We start from the raw sequence: 9,952 nt of genomic DNA, 5'->3' as shown, positions 1-9,952 counted from the left end.
TTTTGCTTTTCTTTGTCATCAAATGTATATTTCGGCTGACTTGACTGTGGGCTCAATAATAAAATTGTGATCTTTTTCCAGCATTGACAGATGGTTTGTAATAACAGGTAATCAAACCTGATCAAGGCTTCATTTAGTATTTATTCAAAAACTGTGAGTGAATACAATGATATACATATAGTACAATTGTTGATATCCACAGCAGATCAGAAATGCTCTGCAAGTCTTGGATCGGTCCTGAGTTTTTGTTCCAACTGAACATACTTTTGAGGAGCCAGTTCTTTATGTCTGGAAAAAAGAAAATAGACATGAGAAATATGAAAGGGGCGGACTAGTCATAATTATGAAGTTGCCGCTAAGAAAAGTGAAAATATCCGAGCTAATGCGGTAATATCATTTTTAGAAAAACGAACAGAAAGTTTACCACGCTATTAAACAAATATAAGGTTTTCCGCCCCTTAGGGGAAGCAGATAAAAGCGCGAGGTGCACGCATGGAAAGGGCGAGGCAAGCACAAACAAAGCGCGTGGTGAGCCCAACGGATGAGACGCGCGAGGAGGGAATAACACCTCTTCTTTCAGTTAGTTTTTTCTTGGCGAGGCCCTCAACACGACCTTGGGACGTTTTTGTACAGTGTGCGGAGCTGTGTTTGTCGAAGAAAGAAGTAAATTTCCCTATTATAAACAATACGATATTTCTACCCAGCAATTCAAAGGAGAGCTTTTCGGCAAGCGCCTAAAATTTAACTTCTTAGCGTTTGATCGTTTGGCCTTATGGTTAAATCTGATTTGAAATTCTTTCATTAACTGTAGACACGATATTTTTGCGATTTTCTTTAGCGTTGACGTAAGGCACAATCCAAAAAGAGTAAAATCAGGGTTCATTTCGCCTTAGGTTGTAAACGTGTCACGTTCAAATCCGCGAATAATTCCTATTTTAACAAACTCTCGTCCTCGTTTGCATTGATAGTACACTTATATCTCGTTTTTTCGAAAGACAGACAACCGTCGCGATGCAATGACCAGGCCTAACAAAAAAGTACACAATGCACTAGGCAGCAATTTAACCTTTGCATAGCGTTACCAGACTTTCAAGCTACAGATACCAGTGGATTTACGAGGTAGTGGCATTTTGTGCACTGTAGTACCTGTTAAGGCGTTGTTCAAGGATATGTATTCTAAACATGGCCTCGCTGCAATAGTTGAGGTATTCTTCTTCGTCTTCTTTTGTCATGGACACTTGATTCTGCTGATACCAACTCTGCTTGCGTTGTAATTCTTGAGTTTCCTGTAGTGAGGTAACGAGAGTCAGGCAGCGAAATTTTTCAAACCCACGAATATGACGCTCTACAATCTTTCATTGATTTGAAATTTAGAATAGATGTTAGTTTTATTTTGTACTGTGTTAGTTCGTGATAACGAGTAAAAAACTAAGAAAAATGAAAATCAAACTGGTTAACAATATATAAAACGACGTAAAAATTTGCACCACAACATAATTATCCGTGATGACAAATAATAACACAAACATGTAAGGTAAATCTTCAAGATAACTTTCGAGATAGAGTGTTCAGTTCATGATGCGCCAAATCAGCAATATTTTAAGTTATCTTCTAATTTCTTTTTAGAAGGTACACAAGTATAGCTTGCACAAAAACTCTAATGATGGTCAGATTAAGATTTCTCAAAAGGGGACTCCAGTCAATGTGGCAAAAAAAAAAATGAAAGTCAACCTTACTAATAATTAGGCTTTGAGCTTTAACCGAAATTTCAAAACTTTTAAAATCTGGAAACTGACTCACAATTTGGCTTTGACCGTACTAACCTTCTCGAATCTAGCCTGAATGAGGTTTGCTTTGTCAATAAGGCGGTGTTTTAAATCCTGTAGGCATTCCTCTTTGAGTTTATAAGCCTCCTGTCGGCTGATGTGCGGTGGATCACCAATCTGTGCCAGGAATGGCGCTAGGTAATCTAACTCAAGTTCATGTTTCTTCATTGCTTCCTCTGCTGCTTTACGTTCCTGGTGCCAGAAAAATGAATCGATTAATCGATCGAATAGTAATGATACTTTGTAAAGACTCCAATGGTTGTTTGGTCTTAGTTTTGCATCTGATTGGTTGAGCCCAAAGTAAAACACTCCACCTGTCTGAAACGCAGGAAAACGCAGGTGAAAAATCGCAGTTGGTTTTAGCTTACATCTGATTGGTTGATCTGGCTCAAAAGAGTTGTATTTAGATTGAATCACCTTACCAGTTCTTGGCGATGCAGCTTGGCTTTTTCGTTTCTCTCTGTATCATACACTGAAACAATCAATTGGGATGCAGCTTCTTCTTTGATTCGGAGCTGGAGAATTTCTTTCACCTTCAAAATTATATGATTTTTAGCACAAACATTCTAAACCGAGTGTATAAAGAAAGTAAAAATCCAGATAGTGGAATATTAAAACAAAACGAAATATGATACCTCTTCTTCTGACGCCCTTATCTGGTTCGTGCTCTGTTCTTCAGCATCCACGAGTTCCACCAACATTTCGTAAACATGGAGGTTTTTATGAGGTTTGATCAGCGGATCCACCTAATGACATAAAAAAAGTTATCCTCTCTTGCATAAAATTAAAGTAAAGGGAATGAGATTGCGTTTATGAGATTACTGTGATCTCGATTTGAAAATACTAAGTAGAAATTGCGCTCTGCGACCTACCTTTTTCCTTGAAAGCAGACGTGATAGCGCGCTTTTCGATTGAGTATCGTAAATAAAAAAAAAAAGTAATTACCACGTCTAATCGTAACAAGCGAAAACACTGAGAGGAGCTTATAATAACTCAAAGAAAACCAAGCAAGCTGCTGAAAGCGCGGGAAAACGCGTGGGACCAATCTCCGATAGGTTTAAGTTGGGATTCTGATTGGCTAACAGGATGGCGCGTATTTTCAGAACCAATCACAGAGCGTGTTAAGAAAAACCATTCAATCTGGAATCAGTTTTGACATTAGATTGATAATAACTTTAAAACTCACCTGAAAAGTGGTTGTCATATCGGGTGTCATGGTCAGTGTTCCTCCTTTTTCTGTGGTGTGTGGAGGGCGGATGAATTCCCTTGTGGAGGCTGTTACTCTGTTGTCCTCCAAGTGAAATGTCAAGTTAATTCGCTCATCAGAGACGAGGAAAACTCTTTCGGCAACATCTTCGTTTGCTTCTTTAGCTTTGTTGCGGTGAAATCTCTCAACTATTTTCTGTAAAGAAAGAAGAGATAACATTTCCGTTACAGATAAACCATATAATTATATGAGCACCATCTCAAAATTTTTGGTTCTAATGCCTTCAACTGTCCTCGATTTGTATAATAGGTACTGTGTAGCAGCAAAAAGTTCGGGGGAAGCAAAACATTGTGAAGCTTACCGGATTTTTAAAGCATGCAAGTGATTTATCATCAAATACCAAAGAAATTCCCAATAAAGAGGCTTTAGAGGCGACATTTCAAGGGGAATTCCTAAAGGAGGGAAAATTTTCCTCAAAATCTGTGATCATCCGAGAACCGAACAAAAGCGAACGCGAGGGGGTGGGCTGACAAAAAAGAAAATACACATTCTTTGGGTTTTTTAAAAGCAACTGCATTCCTCCTTTCTCCAGAAATGATAATTGTTATTGTGATAGTAGACTTGTAACCACAGGCAAGCTTGCCTCTCGCATCAAAGTCTACAGCCACCTTTCGCGGGATCCACGCTCCGCGCTCTTTCTCACACACTCGCTCCACGTTTCCTACTCAAACAGCAATTAGTTTTTACAATTGAAAATGTCAGTTGAAACCAGTTTTATCCTACCACAATTGGTCTTGAATTTGCCTCCTGTGGACCAAACTTTTTCACCCGTTTACCAAAAGTAACCTGTCGATAGTACATGAAGTCGTCTCTATCAACATAACTCTCTGTCATTTCCTCAGGCGATTCTTCACGCTTTACAAGGCCGTCAATTCGCGCACTGAAAAAATATTCCATATTAGTAAGGTTACTGAAGAAAATCGAAATGCGATTTTTAAATTTTTCGCACAATACCACAAAACTGGATTTCTCTTAAAAATTATGCATATCAAACTATCTAAATTGTTAAGGACCACACTATGGGAAACGAAGACTGACTCCTAATCAGTTTTGGTTGAGCCAATCAATGGTTCTTTCCTGTGATTGGGTTGGTCAGTTTTGTGTAAGTAACCCTAGAAAAATTAGTCGCTTGGTAAGGCTGATTGAAAGTTCTTTTTGCCAAATGAATGTAATTGAAGTTTTTTTGATTAATGCGTTCATACAGCGTCAAACAAACATCCACTTTAAAGGAGAAGTCACGAAATAAAAACAAGATTAACCTGTTATTTTACAGTACCTGCAGTGAAAGAGCATCGTTCTGTCGGATTCTGGTCCGGGTGAGCTCGCCTTGTAGGTATGTTCTATAATTAAAAAATGTAACTGAATAAGAAACAAAAGGTCACTTTTAAGCTTCAGAGTTCTCCATCCGAGTCAAACTCGGTCAGTCAAGTGGTTCAATGACTATTAAAAGCAAAACAAGTCTATCGGTCAGAACGATTCACCTTCTCAATAAACGGAATTAAGAACATGTATCTGAACCGAGACTAACGAGGCTATGAAAACCAATCAGATGACAAAACTGAAACAATAGATTCCAACATTTTCTCAGGAATCTGCGGCAGCATCGAAAGTGGTCGGAAAGTCTCTAGGCCCTACAGTGATGTTCAGAAGTCGACGGAACGTTCGGAAATTCGGTTGATAATGAAAACCACACACTCTTTAGCCTTGCAAAAGATGGGCATACTTTAAGACGAGAACGCATTCTGAATGATTCTCTCGCCCGTACGAACAACAGGGCTGGAGAAAACGCGCAAGGAACAGACTTTTGCTGATGTTATGAACTGTTTCTGACCTTTGAGGCAGTCCAGCCTCCCTGGTGTGAAGAACTCGGTGATAAGTCCGGTGGTCATGTTATGTACTTTTGTCTCCAGCTTATCAACCCTGTGTTTGTAGACTTCTTTTTTCTCAACGAGATCTTTTACTACAACAGCAAAAATAACACAAATTACCGACATGGATTTTGTGGAGTTTTTTTCGCGGTTCTTTTTCCTTCGTATCAAAGATAAGGGCAACTATTTTTAATAAAAATCTCCTTTCAACACAATTGACCTTTCATGCTTACAAAAATGCAAAAAAAAGAATCAAAAGGAAAAACCTCTTGAAACCTGGATACTCACATTCATAATCATTGTAACTTGATAGTGAAGACACCAGACCATCTTTTAACAAATACTCAGCCAATTTCTCTATCTTGGCTTTCTTGTACAACTTGGTTTTCTTTCCATAAGGACACCTGGTTTGAAATTCTAAAATTGAAAAAAAAAATGAGTCATCAGTTTTATCATTCTGGAAGCAACTTGTTCCCTTCCTGTTTGGAGAATTAAAGGAAAATGGGAAAATTAAAAAAAAGAAATCAAACAGTTAAATTAAAAATATTGTCTTTTAACCATTGTTCTTAATAAAAGACAAGCAACTTTATTACCTTTGAGTGAAATTTCAATCAGAGAAACCCAAGAAGGAGGCAGATCAAAATCAGATCCATCATCATCATTCTGAAAAACAAAAAAACAAACATTGATTCCAGAATTTTCAATAAACAAATTTTCCATATCAACACACTGAAACTTGAAAGATTTATGCTGCATTCACATCTGTTTTGGTTAAAATTCATAAGAAAAAAATCTTGATTAAGTTGTTTTTTGCATCTGTGGACTCATTTTGGATTCATAAAAGCATCTAATTAAATAAAGCAATTCATAATGTTACCATCTTTAAGTACTTTAACCACCCCCAAGAGTCCAAATATATTTAGTCTGACTATCCCTTTTACCACCATACACAGAATACAGTACCTCTTCATCATCAATGTCAAGAGGATCTGCTTCATCCACAGGAATCATCAACAGAGGTTTGTCTGTAGTGGAAAACATGAATTCCCATTTGGATGCATCACCCAGATCATAAACAAGATCCTGTGAAGAAAACAACAACAAATTCATCCCACAGTACACAAACAAGATAGAAACTATGAAAGTAAACCAAATCCTAAAAAATTAATGTCCAGTCCACCAGAAACTTTTTGGATCAATGTCATTATCTGAACAAATGCACACTTACCCCTCCCCTAACAAAACATTAACCCTAACTTGTCATCAGTGGAATGCTTTTGGGCTAGGGGAGGGGTAGGTACACAGTTGCTCAGAGACTGACACCGATCCAATTCTTTCATAATTATTAACGTTTCCTCAAAAAATCTGCACAAATCTACTCCTTAATTTTTGGCAAAATTCTGCAATCAATAAATTTTAAGGCCACACATACTGATCTGCAAACCTAATCATCACTGCCTACCTGAACACCATGTGAGCAGTCCTGCATGTTAACCCAATAGTTCTTGTGATTCCAAACACTTTCAATACCAAGATAAACATTATGTGTGAGAGGGTGACAAACGCCTGTCAGAGTCTCAATGAAGAAGCTTTCGGGAACCTCCCGTTTTCCTGATAGGACCAACACCCAGCAGTGCACCCTTAAACCATGCAGCTTGTCTGGCTTGGGCTTTTCAAGCTCCTACAAAAAGTAATTCAATATGAACAAAAATGATATTTTACAAGATCTAACTTCAAAGTATTTGGTTTGATTAATTAAAAGTGACTTCCTTTTCAGAGACTCACGGCAATTCTTGCATTTTCTTCCTGGCGCCTCTTCTTTTCCTTTCCATCTTCTTCTGCTTTCTTCTTCGCCTCAACTTTAGCTTCAAACTTGCTTCTTAAATCTTTGGGAGGTTTCACAGTGTACTTTTTCACTTCTTTTTTCACTTCTTCTTTTGTTACCTTTTTAATAAAACAACCTAAAGTCAAACTGTTTATTTTTTGCATCACATTTCTCGACTAACTGTAAGTATATATCAAGTGTTAAGCAGACACAAAAGGCTCAAAATAACAGCTGCTCAGCAAACAATATATGTCAAATATAGGTTTTGTCCAGTCAACTCATGGATGGCCAGGCATTTTATCCAGTTTTTTATATTTTCAGAAGAATTAATACTGAGCAGGAGCCTATTGGTAATGGCTCCTGTTCCAGGCTAATTTTAGGTTTTCAATACAGCTATACCACTTTTCCTGCAATGAGTTTGAGGCTGCAGGTATAGTAAAAGCAATTGGTAAATGCATTTGGTTTACAAGAAGGGGTATTTATAAAGATATTATGTGATGAATTTCATTAATAACTGCCTAGTTCCCCATTCAAAGAAGCATGTTTTGTTAACATACCTCATCTTTTTTCCTCAGAAGAGGACATATTTCCCTTGTTTCATCCATAAGTGTTGTTTCTCTGGTTGCATATCCACAGACACAGTAAGCATCATAACCCGCCCCAATGAGCAAAGAGCACAGCAGCACACTAAAGTCAAAACAGTTTCCCTTTTGACGAGTTAGGATAGTTGTAGGGGACACCAGTTCACTTGGCTGATAACACAAGAAGATAATATCAGGTTATTCCTATGGCTAAGAGCTTAGCATGTCAAAGATATAGTTTGGCACACAAGTTACAAGATCCCCCCAACACTCACTCTGGCATGAAGCAACTGGGAGTTTTGCGAGTCTCTTATGGGACAGCGTACTGCTCCAATGCAAGCTGCCTGTTACCCTCTCTAACCTAACCATTTGTTGCGACTGTAGGGGTATTGATATGAAACTTCTTGACCATGTGAACCCATGGTTTCCTTCTTCTCTCCCTGGTGTGAGGGGGGGGGGGTGTGTTCAGAAAGAGAAGTGACTTCCAAAATGAGGTTTAGAGTCCTAGGCAGAGATAGAGGCATTGTGAAAGCAAAGTGTCTTACCCAAGAATTCTACACATGACCTTACCGGGGAGGAAACCTGGAATTCTGCTATGCAAATCAACAGGCTAATATCAGAGACCACTCTAATCAGTAATTATTCCCAGCATTGAAATACAAATGTCACACAAGCTGTATAACATTTAACTTAAACTGAATCTAATATACATAAACATAATGTGTAACTATACAAAGAGAACATTGAAATAAGATATATGAGGAAACCTCTTTTATTCATAAAAAAAAGTAGACTTACCAAGTCAATTGGTGGATCTAATGGAAAAAATGTTAAATAGTCAGAAACAAACTGTGCACAGCCATCATAATCATAGATCTCCTTGTATGACAGAAGAGTTGGGCGAATTGCTGTACACACAAATTTCTGAAACCAGAAAAATTGCATAATTAAATAATCCAGTATCTATTTTGAATCAAATGCACCAATCTATGTCAGCCCTGAAAGTCTCCTGGTTTCAGAACTCTCACCCTAATCCTAAGAACAATTCTCAAGTCTCATATGTGTTCAATTAGCTAAATCTCCAAAACATTTTGATATTTTCTCCACAAAAAGAAGAAAAATCTTAATTAACCCTTTGAGTGACCAAGAAAGAATTTCCCCTACAACATCAACCAGATAAGAGATGAGGATAACGAAAAATGTCAATTTGGGTAAAATTAGTTGATCTAATTCTAAATTCTCTGAACTAACATTATAAGAATTATGTGGTTGACAGTAAGGAGAACTACAAATTTGCTCTGGGAGTTAAAGGGTTAAAAGAAAAATTGAGGGTCTCCTGTTGAAAAGGTGATTGTACTCTTGTTAATTTTGAGCTTTTAATGCATTTAGTAATTCCCCTGTGTTATTACCTCTATTCCACATTCATTCACAGGATTTAAAAACAATGGCTTTCGATCACGATATAGGTGAACAAATTGACGTCTAAAGTTTTCACAAAACGACAGCAGAAGCTTCTCTTTTGGAGTATTGGACTTGTAAGACTCAGGAAGAGAGGCCCTGTCTGCATCTTTGTTTCTGCAAGAGATAAGAAAATATATATTAACTGTAAATAGATTTTGTGTATTAAGTTTTATTTTCATGTCCAAAGAGTATTAAAACAAAGGATTATTCCAGGAACACACTTTGAGACTTTTAACATAACATGGAAGACACATGCCAGGGTTTCAAGAGGTGAAAGAAGGCTCTCAAACAAGGATTATCCAGGAACCTCTATTCCCTAAAGTCTGACAACTGTAAACATTTTCATTTCATTGAGACTGGTCAATTGTTTACTGACCGATCTCTATATAGTTCAGGGCATGCAAGAAAAAAGCCAGATTCTCAAACTAACACCATAACTGTTTCTAGCTTGGCCTCCTCTCACACAATTTACTTCTTCCTTGAAAGGCAATAACTTTTAATGAACAGTTCTGGTGTTCATGGTTTTCTGAGTGTCACACACGGTGATGTTACACAAGCTAATTTTTAATGTCACTTTTTGAGCCATCCTGGACGACTTAACTTATATAACACAATGAATGTATGGAAGCCATGAACTGAGGTGGTCCACCAACAAGATCGTCAGAGGTAGTCTATTACACTATGCACCCCAGTCCACTCATCTTATGTACGCCCCTGTACAAGGAGTCTCCAACTTATGGTAGTACGATCGTGTTCTGCTGAATATTCTACCATTTTCTTAATAACAATGCGTGAACCAAAACTTTATAGAGATAAATTTTAGTTAGCTGTCTGCATATGCATTAGAGATCGATTCGTACACAAACTTGAAATTACAAGCCACGGTGAAAGATGACAACAACTCACGGAAGTGTACTGATATCTGGCGCAGTAACTTGAATTTTTGCTAATTCCTTCTTCAGGGACTCCATATCAGTTGGCTGAAATGATCACTCGCCTTTATTTAAACCCTGACTTTACACATTGCCTCACAAATAATTTCGATAATTTTGTTTGAATCTTCTTAGCAACGACAGCTTGGTAGCCACTCCCTTTTTCAAAGCCGGTAAAAGACTGAGAATGAA

At 37.7% G+C, this 9,952-nt stretch overlaps 1 protein-coding gene across 1 annotated transcript; it reads right to left on the bottom strand.

The window, feature by feature from the left end:
- Positions 1–121: 121 nt before the first annotated feature.
- On the bottom strand, positions 122–9,920 carry LOC113667236 (dynein regulatory complex subunit 7). Its single transcript, XM_027183044.2, has 18 exons — positions 9,735–9,920; positions 8,777–8,942; positions 8,166–8,291; positions 7,344–7,538; positions 6,747–6,905; positions 6,424–6,642; positions 5,925–6,044; positions 5,555–5,624; positions 5,250–5,378; positions 4,925–5,053; positions 4,370–4,433; positions 3,817–3,973; positions 3,013–3,228; positions 2,462–2,572; positions 2,249–2,359; positions 1,824–2,018; positions 1,147–1,286; positions 122–288 (listed from the first exon to the last, which is right to left on the bottom strand). The coding sequence occupies exons 1-18, from the start codon at positions 9,797–9,799 to the stop codon at positions 207–209; spliced, it is 2,454 nt and encodes an 817-aa protein (XP_027038845.2). The 5' UTR covers positions 9,800–9,920; the 3' UTR covers positions 122–206.
- Between the last annotated feature and the right edge of the window lie 32 nt (positions 9,921–9,952).

This window comes from Pocillopora damicornis, chromosome 7 (assembly GCF_964200805.1).
Source record: "Pocillopora damicornis chromosome 7, jaPocDami1.2, whole genome shotgun sequence".
Classification (NCBI taxonomy): Eukaryota; Metazoa; Cnidaria; class Anthozoa; order Scleractinia; family Pocilloporidae; genus Pocillopora; species Pocillopora damicornis.
Note: the sequence above shows the minus strand (reverse complement) of the source record. Positions and strands in the feature narration are given on the sequence as shown.

Excerpts from the sequence above, each read along its gene's own strand:
- LOC113667236 (XM_027183044.2), bottom strand. The coding sequence starts at position 9,799 with ATGGAGTCCCTGAAGAAGGAATTAGCAAAAATTCAAGTTACTGCGCCA. Across the intron at positions 5,625-5,924 it reads TTGACATTGATGATGAAGAG|AATGATGATGATGGATCTGA; the intron begins GTACTGTATTCT and ends TTTGTTTTTCAG. Across the intron at positions 3,229-3,816 it reads CAAATTCAAGACCAATTGTG|AAAATAGTTGAGAGATTTCA; the intron begins GTAGGATAAAAC and ends CTTTCTTTACAG.